The sequence below is a fragment of the Galeopterus variegatus genome, unplaced genomic scaffold (genome assembly GCF_000696425.1).
Source record: "Galeopterus variegatus unplaced genomic scaffold, G_variegatus-3.0.2 Scaffold437, whole genome shotgun sequence".
In the NCBI taxonomy this organism is placed as follows: domain Eukaryota; kingdom Metazoa; phylum Chordata; class Mammalia; order Dermoptera; family Cynocephalidae; genus Galeopterus; species Galeopterus variegatus.
In genome coordinates, this window is record NW_007726548.1 from 245,550 (window position 1) to 263,339 (window position 17,790).

Here is a 17,790-nt window from a genome sequence, read left to right on the forward strand (position 1 = left end):
GTTATACTGTCCCATCTACACCTCACAGATCTCTGAAGTTGGTACTATTATTAACCCCATTTTACAAATAAGGAAGCCAAGGCTCAGAGAGGTTACCAAGTTTAAATAAAAAGGGGGGGCAGAGAGGCCAAACATCCCTCAGCTTGGAAAATTCCTTCTGCTAAAGGAGAAAGCTTGGCCCAAGGCACAGTGGGAAATTTTCTACTCTCTTCAGGGGCTGCCAGCCCCAGGCTGGGCATTTCAGTTATGAGAACCAGCCAAGTGACACCTTATCACTGTGGACCTCACTGCTGGGCCTGGTGCCAGGGATGCAAGGACACAAGTGGATGAGAAAACAAAGACATCCTTTAGAAGTCAATGTTTTTCTGCTTAGATCTGTTTCTAGATTTGGCAAACAGAGCTGTTTCCAGATAAACACTCCTTCCCTCTCCTTTCCAGGACCCAGCTGCACCAGACTCTTACAAGAAGAAGTGCTCATGGAAAGCTGGGTCTCTGCAGTCTGGAATGGTCTGCGTCTTCTGACGGCATAGTCGATTATTTTCAGGAATCAAAGAAACCTTAAATTGGAGAAAAGTAAGCATTAGCTGATCTTATGGCCATGTAGCATCTATGTCCAGCAGCTGACTCTGCACATCTCCAAGATAAAGGCTTCCCTGTGTCCTTCAAACCAGCCTCTGCAGAGGACAGCATGGAGTCCCCACTCAGATGCTGGAGAGGAATAAGGAACCCAGGGCCAGAGGTATTTGAGTCAGATGCCAGGACAGCGCCTCATGGTAGGTGGTACCACGAAGGCAGCCATGGGCCCAGCCAGAGATGGGTCATCAACTATCATCTCTGCTTTTCCTTCAAGCAGTGAGGTTTCCCCAAAAGCAAAAGGCCTCCTCTCTTCTAAGTTCCAGGAGCTACTAAGTGCTCCCTTCACAGGATGCTCTGGATCAGCCTCCTGCCAAGGCCCCAAGTCCATGCTCTCGTCCCTGTCTATTCTCCCCCTGCCTCCAGTGGCCAGCCCTGCTCACAATCAAGTCCTTGCTTGCAGGGGATTCTAACCAACCTGAGGGCTTCAGGAAGAATACAGAGTGGTACATCAGGGCCTACACCCAACACTCCAGCTCCCACTATCTGAGGGGCTCCTGGCCTTTGGCTCTCACTAGAAGTAGACCCCTGCCCCTGCAGGGCCTCTGGCTTCACTGCAAGGGCCCAACTCAGAAGGCTCTTCCAGTCCTCAGAGACTAGAAGACCTAACCCTTCATTCTACTGCCCAAATGTGGCCATTTTGCAAATAGTTTTAGGGGAAAGAAGGTGAAGATGTTGCTTTTCACAAGAGGGCTTGGAATTGTCTATGGATTTTAGTCATCCACATGCTCACTGTACCCATCTATGTGGATGGTTGAGATCAACTTTAAGATTCTAGCTCTTACAGGAAGCCCTCGGGACCAAGCTGGGCTCAGGAAAGGGGTCCAGCCTAGCACAGGGCCTTATCACTGTGTCTAATAAATGCCTACTTACCAAATGAATAATACGGAAACCACCACCTCAAATGACCCCAGGCCCACAGGTGTGCTGGGACCTTGGGACTCAGCCTAGTGACAGGGCCCCTCAACATCCTCCAACCCACCTGCAGCCCCATCATATACCTTCACATAGGAATCACAGACGCCAGGCTCTTTGCTCATCAGGCCTTTGCCTTCTATGACTAAAAGAGAATTAAAATGTTGGGGTAGGTGAATGAGCACACACACACACACAGACACAAACACACACACACAGAGACATATGTAAACACACAAATTAAAAGATCTGAAAAGAAAGGCATATCTGTGATTCTATGGGCTCAATGTGTCCCCCAAAAGTTCATGTGTCGGAAACTCTGCCCCCATTGCAACAATGTTAGTGGGTGGGAAATTCGATTATGGTATCTGAAAGGTAGGGCTTTTAAGAGGTTTTGGATCATGAGGACTATGCCCCCATGAATGGATTAACCCATTCATGAAGTAATAGGTTAACGGTTTAAATGGATTACCATGGGCATAGACTGGTGGCTTATAAGGAGAACACATAAAAGCACTCTTGCCATTCTTGCCATGTGATACCTTGGTCGCCAAAGGACTCTGTAGTGAGTCCCCACCAATAAGAAGGCTCTCACCAGATGTTCCCCTGGACCTTGGACTTCTCAGCCTCCAAAACCATAAGAAATAAATTTCATTTTTCTTTATAAATTACCCAGTTTCCAGTACTCTGTTATAAGCAACAGAAAACGGACTAATACATTTGAGAAGTAGGGCTATGGCCCTTACTACCAGCCCTTAATCTGTATAACAACCATTGGATATTAACCTGTCTATGGTTTAGTCCATTTCCACCATCTCCCATACTCTAGCAGCACCCTCACCAAGGCATTATAGAGTGCATTCAATTCCCTGAATCTCACAGCTGGAAGAGAACTTAAACTTTATTAAGTCTAACTCCTCATTTAATGGGAAAAATGAGGCTGCAAGGGAGACCCAAAGACAGTAAGAAACTTTCCCAAAATCACAGAGCAATGGGAATGACAGTTGGATTTAGAACCCATGTCTCTTGACTCCCAGTTCAATGCTTCCTCTACCACATAAGACAGACTTCTGGGAATGGAAGGGCCAAGCTGGAGAACACAGCCTGTACAGTGAGCTGTGCTGTGGCTGAGGGACAGTACAGCTCAGTAGTCACAAGTTTGGGTTCCAGAGGTAGACAGACCCAAGCACGAATCCCAGCTGTACAACTTACTAACCATGTAAGCTAATGTGAGTTGCTTTGCTTCTCTGAGACTGAATTTGCCACTTTTTAAAATGAGTTAGTGATATAATATGCACTATAATATAGCAGTTGTGCCAATTAAATGAGATAATGTACTTAGTAGAGTGCCTGACAAATAAGTAACAGCTCAACAAATGTTTGCTAAGAAAAAATAATAAATAAAGGCAAGGGATAAGTGTGGGGTGAGTATAGTTCTGGTCATGAAAGAAAGCATGGCCCATTTGCCTGAGGTCTACAGAAATCAGACAATCGACCTGATAGAACCTGAGCCTCTTTTCTGTTTTCTTGTATGTTTTAGTTTGATTGAGCCCTCAGGTTCAGCTCAGATGGAGCTCCCAGTAGTGTGAGGCATGAGGCCTGGGAAGCCAAAGGAAGGAGTAGGGACAGGCTGGAAGGGATGAAGGGCCTGAGGCTGGGGTGAAGCCAAAGCAAACTGTGCAGGACAAATGGAGTGGTGGAGGCCAAGATGTATTCTGCAAAAACTGTTTGCACAGCTGGAGGCAGGCTCTGGCAGGCAAAAAACACCCCTCTGCTGGTCCTTGGGAACTTCACCTTGGGCCCCCCAAGGCCAGGACCGGAGGATGCCAGGCGCCTGCTGGTCTCCTCTGTCCGGTATCCTAGTTACTATTCCTGCGTGCATCCCTCCCCCTAAGGGCATGGCTCTTGAGGGCAGGATCCAGATTCTCTCTGGCCACTAGTGATGACCTCCTGGTTCTCTGGCCACTAGTGGTGGTGAGGCAGACCCGGCCCCTGCCCTTACTGCACTCCCAGTCTGGTGGAGAGATCAGGCACAGGATGGCACAATGTAGTCAGCACTTGTGATAAGCACACAAAGGAGGAAGCAACAAACTCGGGCCAGGCAGTTGGGTCGGGGGATGATTCATGGAGGGGAAAAAAAGAAGGTAAAATGAACCTTCTTTCCTGAGTCTTAATGATGATTAAGGCAGGCAAATTTCTTGCAAAATCAAAGAGAGGGAGAGTCATTTTTCAAAAGGAGTTCAAAAAAGAAGGAAGCTTATTGCAGACACAAGGAAGAGTGGGTACAAAGGCACAGAGGCATGGGAAAGCAAGAAGCCTTCCAGGGGGTGCAAGTAACTGGATAGAACAGGGCGTGGAGTGTGCCAATAGCAGCAAGAGCCAGGGAGGCTGGAAAGACAGGGCCTTCTGGGCTGAACAGAGGAATCCAGGCAGTGGGAGCCATAACAGAAGCTCAGTAACTACTTATGTGCTAGAGAGAAGGACAAACGAATAGATAAACAAACAGGTGCAGTAGAAAATCCTCCCATGCTATGCCCCCTCATATTAGACCATTCTTCCAATGCACCAGGTGCTCTCTGACCCCTAGGCCTTTGTACTTGCTGGCCACCTGCATGAAGTGCCCATCACTGCTCCCTTCTGCATGGCTCAGGTCTGTTCCTCCTTAAGGATGGAATGTAGATGATATGATTTGGATCTGTTGCCCCCAAAAAGCTCATGTTCAAGTCTAATCCCTAATGTGGCAGTATTGGGAGGTGTTTAGGTCATGGGGGCAGATCCCTCATGAATAGATTAATGTCCTCCCTGGGAGATGTGGGGCAGGGCAGGTAGTGAGTGCGTTCTTGCTCTATTAGTTCCAAGAGAACTGATTGTTTAAAGGACCCTGGCACCTCCCCTCACCTTGCTTCCTCTTGCCATGTGATCTGCTTGCACCTGCTAGCTGTCCTATCATTTTCCATCATGATTAGGAGCCTGAGGCCTGCGCCAGATAGAGCTGTCCAAGAATTGTGAGGCAAATAAATCTCTTTTCCTTATAAATCACCCAGTCTCAGGTATTCTGTTATAGCAACACAAAAGCAGACTAATACAGTAGACATCACTCCCTTTCCCAGGTCTTCCCAGGCATCCCATCAGCACCACTTAGACAGGGGTAGGTGGGTGTCCCAGCTCCTAGCACAGAGCCAATGCTTAATCACTATTTTTGGAATTTATGGTTTTTTATTTTATTTAACAAATACTTATACATGCCGGGCACTGTTCTAAGCACTTCACTAATATTAACTCATTTAATCCTTGTAACAACCCGTAAGATAGATACTATTACCACTACCATTTGACATTGAGAAACCTGAGCTTGTTCAAGTTTTCTCAGCAAGTAAAGTATCAGAGCCAGGATTCAGATTCTAGCAGTCAGGCTCCAAAGACTATGATCTTAACCATGACACTACAATGCCCATCAATGAATGAATTAATTAATGAACAAATGAGGAAAGAGAAAGACAGAATAAAGGATGAAAGAAAAAAGGGACAGAGGGTAGGAAAGCTCTTCTGTGGCCCTGCTCCACTGGGGCCAAGGATGATGTTGAAGTGCCCAGAGGCAGCTCCAGCCTGCCAAGAAGAAAGGCCAACCACTGTAGACTCCACACACATCAGGGGCAGGACTGGGGCTGGGTCTACAGAAAGAGCCCCAAGTGAATACCCACTTCTTTCAATGGGCACATGGCAGGACACTATATGAAAATAAGAAAAGAAGCCTTGGCCCATGGTAACACCCCCAACCCTGGCTCCAGGCAGGAGGCTGAGTGGCCCACCCCTTCCTTCCACCAGCACACAGCCATACTCACTGTGGAGCAGCAGAACCCGGTCCTGGGCATCAATTGACAGCTTCAGCTGACCTAAGGAAAGAACACCAGAAACAACCTCACTTTGGCTCCTTGTTGGGTGAAAACCAAAGTAACGGTGACAGGAATACTCTTTCGTTCACGTGAAGCTATTCAAAGACTCTTACAGTCTCTAGTGGGAAGGGACCTCAGAAGCCACCCGGGTCAGCCTCCTCACCATCCCAGGAGTCCTTCTGCAATGCCTCAAGCACTGGTCGTCCAGCCTTGCTCATGCCCCTCTGGTGACGGAGAGCTCACTACCGTACCAGGCACCCCAGGTGGATGCTGGAGAGCTTTCACTGTCAGGCCTTTGTCAAATGTTGGTAAAGGTGTAGGAAAACAGGTACTTTCATATCCTGCTGGAGGGACTGTAAATGGAGGGTAATGTCTGGCAATATCACTGAAATTTAAATGTGCATTTCCTTCAGCCTAGCAATCTTCATTGCAGATAACTATCATAGACAAAAACTCACACATATGCACAAAGGCTGGTACTACAGCATTTTTCAAGTAAGAAAAAATTGGGAACACCTGAAATATCCATTGATTTAAAAGTGGCTAAGGAAACCATCTATAGCTGTCCTATGGAATAGTACGGGTTGTTATAAAGAATGGAGGAGCTCTATATGACCTGGCATGGGAGTATCGTTGAGATAAGTTTTTAAAAGGAGCAAGCAGATTGCAGAGCAATACATATGGTATGTATTGGTGTGTGTGTGTGTGTGTGTGTGTGTGTGTGTGTGTGTGTGTGTGTGTGTTTTGAAAGGATGCCAAATTAAACAGTGATCACCTCTAGGGAAGAGACTGGGAATTGGAGGGAGGGTGGTCAAGAGGAATTTCAATCTATCGCCATTGTTGTTTTAACAATATGAATATATCCATGATCTATAGCACTTCTATAATTAAAAATAATAGGATGAGGAAATCAAAAAAAAGGAAAGAGGAGAGAGACGAAGGGAGGGAAAGACAAAAGCAGGCAGGGAAGAAGGGAGGGAGGAAAAGGGGAGGGGAAATGCGAAGATGATAGAAGAACCAGGGCTAGAAAGCAGGTGAGAATGAGGGGCTGGGTGAGGTTTTTTCCCTCTGGCTTTTCCCATTTTTATTTAAATAAAAGGAAAAAAAAAAAAAAACTTCAGGTCATCTTCACAGACACCAATGGCTCCAGCAGGGACAAAGGAGAGGGCCACCCTCCTCTTCCTTACTGACATATGGAAAATTTTTCTGAGTCCAGTAGACTTTCCCTGAAGCCTCAAGAAGCCACTGAACTCAATCCACCAGACGGACCCACGCTGGGGAGGCAGGGAGAGCAGGGCCAGGCACATCAACCAGAAAGCCCTTCATCTGCTCCTTCCATGACAACACTGTCTAGCAGTCACCTCCCTCTGCTCAGTCACCTCCAGTGATAGGGAGCTTGCTTCTTGCAATGGGAGCCCTTTCTCTTTTGAAATAGCTCTGACTGTTCAGTGCTCCATCTTACACTGAGCCAAAAGTGGCCTCTCAGTAACTTTCATTGACTGGATCTGGTTTTGCCATCTCTGGGCTCTCTCCTCTAGACCTGAAGTCTGAAGTCCTTCCACCATTCCTCATGGCACAGTGAGACATGTCCTCATCCCAACTGTTCATCTCTGGACATGCCCCATGGAACTGGGATGGTGGCTGGGGCTTGTGATTTGTTGTTATCTAGAGGAAGGACGGCAGGGTTCGGAGAACAAAAAGGAGAGAAGCTTCATGTCTTATAGCTCTGTGTGAGTCCACCAACCACCATGGCCTGAAAATCACTTGATCCTTGGACTTTGGATGTTTAAGCTACAGTCCAAAGCAATTCAGACTCCAGCAAACCCTGGTCCAGCTCTGCAGCCATCAGAAATTCCTGAGGCTCTCCTGCTCAGGATGCAGATCTCAGGAGCCCAGGGATCCTATTCTAGTTCCAGCCCTAACTTCCCCCCACTCTCTCAGGACCACAGTGTCCATGGATGTGAGCTGGAGCTAATAATAGGGGTTACTGCACTCTCCAAGCTGTGATCAGATCACGCTGGAGGGTGAGGAGGTCCTCGGATGAAAGGCACCGTGAGAATCCACAGTATTATTATCTCAAGGTCTAAGCAATTACTTCAGTGGGGCTCCCTAAAGCTGAGAAACCTCTTCCAAAAACTGTGCCCAGTCCAATGTGTGGTGGGAAAAAGAGGTTTGGAAACAGACAAACGAGGCCAGCACTCACAATTGGATCTCACCAACTCAAAGGTATCTATGTTTAACACGAAATGTTTTTTCTGAAACTACCAGCAGTGCAAAGCCAGCTCCGGCACAAACATGTTTGGATTTCCAAAGCCATGGGAACCACTGTGCTGCACAACATCTACCACCTACCACCTTTCCCCAGAAATGAAGATCAAGAAATCTCCCAACACAAATGGTCACTAATTCCAATTGACAAACATCTGCTGGGCACCTGCATGAGGCCCTGAGTGAGGAAGGGCAGATCCGAAGGTCCCAGTGCCTGTCCTCAGGAAGCTCACAGCCCAGTGGCTAGGACAGGGTTGTAGGCAAAGCTGAAAGTGGGGCTGGAGTAGAGGATAAGCTTGGGGCGAAGAGTAACTGAATTCAGATGAGTCTACACAGGTCCACACAGCTCCCGTTACAGGCCCTGCCAAGCAAGGTCTCCTCAGGAAGGGTCAGGGTGCCCTATACCCTGTGACAGCAGAGAAATCAAACCCAGCAGACCAGGTTCCAGGTTCCACAGCTCAGGACGCAACCTATCCCACCCTCCTGAGGCTCACAGATGAGGGTAAGATAAAGAATGAGACCTTTCCTTCAGCCATGCCTGCCCCATCTGTCCTCCCCATCAGCCAACTCCATCAAATGCCTGACACTCAAGGCCCCTGAAGTCATCTTGCCCAACCTCATCACGTGGTAGCCAGAACAGTCATACCTGAGATGGAAGATGACTTGCTCTGGGCCCACAGCACCCAGGGTAGTCCCAGAGCCAGAGGAGGAGACCAGAACCCTGCCCGACTCCAGCATTCTTTCCTGTGCTCCAGTTTGCTAGAATACATATAGCCCTTCAACATGCACCTCCTCTAATGTGCATCATTACATCTGCCAATGCAACCTTTAGGTTCAGGAGCAGAGTGAGCAGTCAGGCACAGGACAAGGTGCCACAGCTTTTCTCAAGAAGCCAAGAGGAAGCTAAAGAGAGAGAAGGGCCTGAGAAACATCTCCAAGGGTAGAGAAATGAACAACCAGGTGAAAGGGAAATCAGGCTTGACTATGAGGGACTTGCCTGGCCAGCATGAAGCAGGGTCATCCTAAAACCCAATTCACCCAAAAGCAATTGCCCATTTGAGGAATGTCATGTGTTAAAAGCCAAAAGAAGAGGGATGATATCAGAAGAAATGTACAAAGGAGGTTGAGTGTACATGGAGCCTAGCCAGACACTAATCTTCACAGATTTCCCCTGCATTTGTGAGAACAAGTCTGTAGTCAAGCCTTGCGTGCAGGAGGGAAGGAGGGAGCCTAGCCAGCTGCCAGGCACTCCCTCTCTCTGTGATTCTCAGCTGCCTCATCCACACAGCAGCCCTGATCAGGGCTGAGAGAGAGTAATGTATATTTACCCATTTCCCTCTCTGCCCTCTAAGGGAGAAACAGTAGACTGCAGTGGTGTTGAGGAACTGGGAGTCACACAGCTCTTGGGACAGAACACTAGAGAATTTCAAGTTTCTGTTGTGTTGATGAGGGAGAATCTAGAGTTCCATTCAGAGAAGTGGTCCTAGCTTGATGGTGCCCACTGGCAGAAAGAGACCTGATGAGCCAAAATGAGCAGGAGGTCACTGTGGTGGAAGAAACATTGTAATGGGCCCAGTCACATCCCTTTGCTTGACTCTGCTTCCCGTGAAACCAGATACTAACATCATTTCCCAAGCTTCCTGAAAGAGATTGCTCTGGCCAGCATAAGTCTTCTAGTCCACTCAGCAATTCTATTTCTCAGCATAAACTAAGAAATTAGCATTCAAGTCTCCTGATGAATTAGACTCCTGTAGATCATTCACAAGGAATTCTAGGTCCTTCCTAGGTAAGCCAATAGAATAAAATTTCTGAATCTACTAGTCAGCATCTAACCTTGACTGTACCATAACACCACCAAGGCTAGTAGTCCTGAGGGCTCAGACTCAAACATGCTTCAGGTCTCATGCTCATCTCACCTCAGCGTTCAGGGCCACAGTGAACTAGTAGGCTGGGCACAAGCATAGGGAGAAGAAAGTCAATATTTATAGGATGTTTACTAGGTACTCAGCACTTTACTCCACGCCTTTTATTTCTCTTATTCCTCATGACAACTCCATGAAATAGTTACTGTTTTTATCCCATTTACGGTAAGGAAACTGAAGCTTAAAGTTAAACAGGTCATCCAGATCACACAGTATGTGGCAGAGCTGAGGTTTGAATCCAGGCTGTCCAGCCCTAGGGCCTCTACTCTTAGCCACTCTATACCTGTGATGGTTTGAAAATTTGTCCACAAAGTCTTTGATACTCCTCCTTTTAGGGGTGGAACCTACATCCTCCTTTCAGTTGTGGGCTGGACATAGTGACTTGCTTCTAATAAGTAGAATGCGGTCCAAGTGACAATGGGTGACTTCCAAGATTAGGATAAAAAAGGTATTACAGGTTCCTTCTTTTTTGTTTTAATACCTATATTGGGACATAATTCACATGTCATACAATTCACCAATTTAAAGCATGTCATTCATTGTTTTTTAGTATATTCACAGGATTGTGTAACCTATCTAATTTTAGAACATTTTTATCCTCCCCTAAAAGAAATCCCATACTCATTAGCAGTCACACCCAATTCCCTTCTCCACCCAACCCTCATCAACCACTAATCTAGTTTCTGTATCTATGGACTTGCCTATTCCAGACATTTCACATAAATGGAATTATGCAACATGAGGTCTCTTGTGACTGGATTCTCACACTCAGCATAACGTTTTCAAGGGTTACCCATGTTGTAGCATGTGTCAATACTTCATTCTTTTTTTATGGCCAAACAATATTCCATTGTATGGATATAACACATTTTGTTTATTCATTCATCTGGAGATGGATATTTGGGTTATTTCCACTTTTTGGCTATCATAAACCATGCTGCTACAAATATTTGTATACGAGATTTTGTGTGGGAATGTGCTTTCACTGCTCTTGGGTATATAACTAGGGGTGGAATTGCTAGACAAATAATAACTCTATATTTAACTGTTTAAGGAACTGCCAAACTCTTTTCCAAAGTGGCTGCACCATTTTACATTCCTGCCAGCAACGTACAAGGGTTCCAGTTTCTCCTCATCCTCTCCAACACTTGTTGCTGTCTGTCTTTTTTATTATGGCCATTCTAGTGTAATAGTATCTCACTGTGGTTTTGATTTGCATTTCTCTGACAGCTAATGATGTCGAGCATCTTTTCATGTGCTATTGGCCACTAGTATATCTTCTTTGGAAAAACGTCTATTCACATACTCTCCTCATTTTTTAAATTGAGTTATTTGTCTTTTTATGGGGGTTCTTTCTTGCTTTCACTTTTGTATCACTTGCTTAGAGGGAAGCCAGCTGCCATATCATGAGGAAACTCATGCAGCCCCATGAAGAAACCCATGTGATGAGAAACAGAAGCCTCTTAACAATAGATAGCAAGGAACTGAGACCCCCTGTCAAGGGAAGGAAGGAAAGGAGGGAGGGAGGGAAGAAAAGATAGAGGGAAGGAATTCAGAAAAATTAGAAAACGTATGTAGGGGACTTCCATTTCTGGGAAGATAAACCCACTGAGGAAAACTAGAAAAGTTAGACAAATATTTTAAAGTATCTTAGCGATATAACAAGATAGAGAGGAACTACCAGGTAGGATCTGGGGGAAGGGAGGTCTATAGAAGTAAGCCTAGTGTTTTTATGGGCTAATTTTCTCCTGGGGTGTTTTCAAATTTCAGAGGAGTAACTCAATGGTTGAGAGGCTGAGCAGAGTTTTCGCCTGCCTCTTAGGGCCAGAGGAACAGGAGTTGAAGACCAGGGCCCAACCAGAGTTAGAGTTCTTCTGTGTAATTCAATGGTTGAGAGGCTGAGCAGAGTTTTCGCCTGCCTCTTAGGGCCAGACGAATAGGAGTTGAAGACCAGGGCCCAACAAGAGGTAGGGGTCTTCTGTGCTCCTACCTTTTGCATTGAGACCCTAAAGGGTTGTTCCTTGGGAATAGTGTGAGCTGTAATCAGACACAGTTCCTCAAAGGACTGCAGCTCATCTTCAAATAATCTCAGTCTTCTTCTGTGCTCCTACCTTTTGCATTGAGACCCTAAAGGGTTGTTCCTTGGGAATAGGGTGAGCTGTAATCAGACACAGTTCCTCAAAGGACTGCAGCTCATCTTCAAATAATCTCAGTCCCTAATACTGAATTAAGATTATCCCAGATTGCTAGTAACCCCAAGCACTTGACAAGCAAAAAGATCTTTTTGAAGGAAGATATCATCTCCTAGGTCTGCACTAAGAAGAAAAATAATAACTTTGTGCCTGCCCTTTGTAATAAACATGGCACATCTAAAACATAAAGATACAGAAAGGTGGAAAGACAAAAGACAGGAAAAGATATGCCAGGCAAATATTAGCCAAAAGAAACTAATGTTAATATCAGTAGCTGTGTTAATATCAGGATAAGCAGAGTTTATCTCTACTAGAAATAGACAAGACTTCATAACAATAAAAGAAGACCTCATAATAAAAGTTTCAACTCACCAGAAAGTTAATAGTTCTAACTTTGTATGTTCTTTACATACCTTCAAAATATATAAAGGAAAAACTGACAGAACTACAATGAGAAATAGACAAATTTATAATCATAGTAAGAATCTTAACATACTTCTCTTTGTAACTAATAGAACAAATAGAAAAAAAACAACAAGAATACAGAATATTTGAACAACATAATTAGCAAACTTGACCTAAATTTGACCTATACAAAGAACATTGTACCCAACTGCAGGAAAATTCTTTTCAAGTACAAACAGAACCTTTATAAAAACTGACTATCTGCTGGGCCATCAAGCAATCTCAATGAATTTCAAAGGACTAAAGAGATGCAGAATATGTTCTCTGACCAAAATGTAAAACAAATTAAAATATTACTACAGTATCCCCAATACTTATAAACCAAGATATACACTTCTAAATAACTCATGGCTTGAAGAAGAAATGACAATGAAAATTAGAAAATATTTTGAACTGAATGATAAAGAAAAAAAACTACATATCAAACATGAGTCTTCTGGATATTGGTAATGTTCAATTATTGACTCCAGTGAAAGTTACAAAGGCATTTGCTTTGTTATAAATCACTGAACTGCAAATCATTTGGGGGATGCTTTTCTGTATGTGTGTAATATTTCATAATAAAAAAATGTTTTTTATTCTTATATTTACTTGTACAGATTTGTAGGGTACAGTGTGTTGTTTCAATACATGCACATACTGTACACTGATTCACTTAGGATAGACAGCATAGTTTTGTACCTGTTAGTCCACCGCTTTCCTATCTCCCCTGCCGACCCCCTGCCCCCAGCCTCTGGTAACCATTATTCTACTTCTATGAGAACCACTTTTTTTTCCTTAGATTTCACATATGAGTGAGATCATGTGGTATTTTTCATTCTGTGCCTGGCTTGTTTCACTTAACATGATTTCCGGTTCCATTCATGTTACTACAAATGACAGGATTTCAGTTTTATAAAAAAAGGTTTTTAAAAGAACATACACAGCAGAATTGGAAAAGAGGACAAAGGACCATCAATGGGCCAGAAACTTTAAGGAATTTCTGAAAGCTCCCAAGCAGATGAACTCCAAATCACAGAAAAGCCAATAAATGCTGAGGACTCTGATTAGCAAATGATGAGCTCCTGAGAAATAGTTGGATGGGTTTCCCCAGCCAAGCCTAGGCGATCTCCTAGGCTCAGAGCAGCAGGGCTGGAAACAAGGGGCAGCTGGCAGAGACATGTTGAAGGCCTCCAGTTCAGGGCCTGACCTTGCACTGCCCAATACACTGAGCAGCTGGCTGGCATCTGTTCCCAAGCTTCATTCTCACTAAAGGAAATGGATTATTTATCTCTGTGGCTTCTAATGAGAAGCAGAAAAGGAGCGGAACAGGAGCCCCAGCTAATGTTGTGCTGCCACAACAAACATGGAAAAAGAAAGAAAATGCCCAGCAAATCAATGACATCTCTTAGTCTACTCTGCCTTCAGAACCACGTCTTCCTGACTTCTCTCTGGCAAACCAAAGACTCCAGGCACTCCTCCACAGCCTGCACTTAGAGCTGCTCCCTGCAGCTTTCAATTTGCAGATTCATTGGGGGATGACATTTCTAAATAGAGGTGGGTTGTGTCACCCAATGTCCATAGCTACCTGTGGCCCTCGGAACATGTCCAACCTGCCCAACATCTCCTGGCCCACACACCGTGGAGGAAAGGCAACCTGTTCTCTCCCCTGACCACTCACCACATCCAGGCCATCACAGACTCCTGGTGGGTTAATCATTTGGTTCCTTAGGCAAGCTAATAAATTGGTATCTCTTCAAGAAGATACTCTTTAAATATTTATCCAACATTTTTGTGAACAGGGGTTTCTACTTCCCATATAAAATATTATGCCTAAAATTCATACAGAAATTCAAGGGACCCAGGATAGCCAAAGAAAGCTTGAAAAAGAAAAACAAAGTTGAAGGATTTATACTTCCCAACTTCAAAACTTACTACAGGGCCGAGCCCGTGGCGCACTCGGGAGCTGCGGCGCTGGGAGCGCAGCAGCACTCCCGCTGCGGGTTCGGATCCTATATAGGGATGACCGGTGCGCTCACAGCGCTCACTGGCTGAGCACGGTGCAGCCGGTCTCAAAAAGGACAAAAAAAAAAAAAAAAAACTTACTACAAAGCAAGAGTAACCAAGATAATGTGGTACTCGCATAACAACAGACATATAGGTCAACAGAATAGAATTGAGAGTCCAGAAATAAAACCATGAACCTATAATTAATTGATTTTCAATAAAGGTGCCAAGATCATCCAATGAGGATATAATAGTATTTTCAACAAATTGTGCTGGGACAACTGAATAGCCACATACAGAAGAACAAAGTTGTACCCATACCTCACACTATATACAAAACCTAACTCAAAATGAATCAAAGACATAAATGTAAGAGTCAAAACTATAAAACTCTTAGAAGAAAACATAGGATTAAATCTCTGTGACCTTAGATTTGACAATGGATTCTTAGATATGACACCAAAAGTACAAGCAACAAAAGAAAAAAATAGATAAATTGGACTTCATCAAAATTTAAAATGTTTGGGCTTCAAAGAACACTATCAAGAAAGTTGGGGGAAAAAAACCCAACTGATTGAAAGAAAACATTTGCAAATCATATATCTGATAAGGGACTTGTACCTAGAATATATAAAGAACACTTACAATTCAATTATAAAAAGACAAATAGCCCAATTTAAAAATGAGCTAAGGATCTGAATAAACTCTTTTATCCAAAGAAGATATACAAATAGTCAATAAGTACATTAAATTTTTTTTAAAAGGTTCAACATCACTGGCCATCAGGGAAATGCAAATCAAAACTTCAACAACATACCACTTCATACCCAGTAGGAAGGCTAGAATTTAAAAGTCATATAATAAGAGTTGGTGAGGATGTGGAGAAATCAAAACCCTCATACATTACTGATGGGAATGTAAAATGGTACAACCATTTTGGGAAAGAGTTTGGCAGTTCCTCAAATAATTAAATATAGAGTTACCACATGATATTGGTTGAATGTTTGTCCCCTCTAAGTCTCGAGTGGAAGATTGATCTCCAATGTGCCAGTGTTAAAAGGTGGGGCCCTTAGGAGGTGATTAGATGGTGAACACTATGCCCTCGTGAATGAATTAATCCATTCATGGAGTAATGGGTTAATTGTTTAGTGGGTTATCACATGAGTGGCCCTCGTGGCTTTATAAGGAGAGCAAGTGAGCATATTAAAGCACTTTCACCCAGCCATTCTCACCATGTGATACCCTGTGTTGCCATGGGAATCTGTAGAGAGTTCGCACCAAGAAGGTCCTCATCAGATGAACCTCTTGGACATTGGACTTCCCAGCCTTCATAACTATAAGAAATAAATGTCATTTTCTTTATAAATTACCCACTTTCAGGTATTCTGTTATAAGCAACAGAAAACAGACTAATACACCATATGACTTAACAGTTCTACTCCTAGATATATACCCAAGAGAAATGAAAATATTTGTCCACAGAAAAAGTTGTACATGAATGCTCATGGAATTATAAATAATAACTAAAAGGTAGAAACAACCCAAATATCTATCAACAGATGAATGAATAAACAAAATGTGGTGTATCCATATAATGGAATATTATTCTATCATAAAAATAAATGAAGTACTGATACATGCTACAGCATGAATGAACTTTGAAAACATTATAAGTGAAAGAAGTCAGTCCCCCCAAAAAACACATATTATGTGATTTCATCTATATGATATATCCAGCATAGGCAAACCTGTAGAGACAGAAAGTAAATTAGTAGTTGCTTAGGGCTGGGGGTGAAGGAGGGCTGGGGTTTGGAGGCAGTAAGCTAAAGAGTACAGTGTTTGTTTTTGAGGTGGTGAAATGTTCTAAAATTGATTGTGGTAATGATTGCACAACTGTGCTAAAAACCATTGAACTATACACTTTAAATGAGTGATTTGTGTGTATGTGAATTATATCTCAATAAAGCTGCTACCAAAAAATGTAAACAAATATTCTAATCAAAATAAAAGATACAATCCTGGGAAAAAATATTATGTTCACCTATAATGACCTCTCCAAATTACACCGGTTATAACAATAAAGAAAAATCCCTCTAAAGTAGTTGGGTCCTAGCCTCAGCTTGCATATTCCCCTCCTCTAAAGTCAGGTTACATGTTCAGAAGGCAGTATATGGTCAATTAATGTCACTTGAGCAAGCCCCTTTCTTGGGGACAAGGGGTTGTGCAGCTAGGAAGCCCTTCATCTGGTTCTACCAAGGCAAAACCCAGTGCTGAAGTTCAGGGACTATCTGCCATGCTGGGGAAAGGTGAGCAAACTGAGGGGAGCTTAGCAAAGACCTTCACAGTAAAGGGAGTCCACACTGGCTACCAAAACTGACTCTGAATCCATAGCTTCCAAACCTGGCTGGTGGTCAAAATACTCTGGGGCTTCGTAAAATTACAAATTCTCAGGTTACGCCCTGAACCTACTAAACCAGAATCTCTGAAAGATCCCAGGAATCTGTGTGTTTTAACAGGCTGCCTAGATGCTTCTGATATTTGGCCAGATTTGGTAACCACTGATAAGAATTTTCATTCATGAGCAGATGAGCAAAGATCACTCAGTGCATGAAGAAAATCAGCAGCATTAAAGAAGGGCACCATGACAATGGCACCCAGGGAAACAGAGCTAATGCAGGAAACGGGAAAGAAGTTTTCAAATTTCCTAATTAGTGTCCTCAGAGAGATTTTGAGAGGAGGCTGCATAAATAAGAACAGGTGGTTCCCCCTGGCCCCCACTCCCATCCCCTGGCTCCTGCCTGCCTCCTGCACATTCACATCACAGCCACTGTTCAACCAGCAACCTTCACTGATACTCATTGGACCCAACCCTGAGGCCATGGCTGGACAGGAAGATCCACTCCTGGCTGGGCCTAGACCCTCCCCAACTTCCCAGATCTGGCAGAGAGATTAATTCAATAGAAGCACATGGACTGACGCAGGAAATACTCACCTCATACCAGTAAGGAAAAGAAATGCGTTACAAAACTGGATATACAATTTGATCTTAATTTTGTTAAAATTAGAACACACACACACATACATACACACAAATACACACAGAAATAAATCTGGTAGAATGTAAAGCAAAATGTTAACAGTGGTCTCTCTGGCAAGTCACATTAAAAAGTGATTTTACTTTCTTCTTTTCACTAAGTTTTTAACAATGTACACATCTTTTTTTTAAAATTTTATTTCGTCAATATACAATGTGGTTGATTATTGTGGCCCTTACCGAAAGCTCCCTCCCGCCTCCCTCTCCCCCCCCAACAATGTCCTTTCTGTTCCCTTGTAAAATTTTATTTCGTCAATATACAATGTGGTTGATTATTGTGGCCCTTTACCGAAAGCTCCCTCCCGCCTCCCTCTCCCCCCCCAACAATGTCCTTTCTGTTCCCTTGTCTAACAATGTACACATCTTACCATGATAATAAGGAGGAAAAAAACAGTAAAACGTATTTTTACTTTTTTTTTTTT

General features: G+C 43.7%; 1 protein-coding gene across 2 annotated transcripts in view; it reads right to left on the reverse strand.

Moving 5' to 3' along the window:
• The window catches only part of RGS3 (regulator of G-protein signaling 3), a 136,843-nt gene that overhangs the window by 114,926 nt on the left and 4,127 nt on the right, over positions 1-17,790 (reverse strand). For both annotated transcript variants that reach the window (XM_008568733.1, XM_008568734.1), the window contains exons 2-4: positions 5,391-5,441; positions 1,635-1,693; positions 463-557 (exon numbers count right to left, since the gene is read on the reverse strand). In XM_008568733.1, coding sequence (XP_008566955.1) covers positions 463-557; positions 1,635-1,693; positions 5,391-5,441 — 205 coding nt within the window. The remainder of the gene's footprint in view (positions 1-462; positions 558-1,634; positions 1,694-5,390; positions 5,442-17,790) is intronic.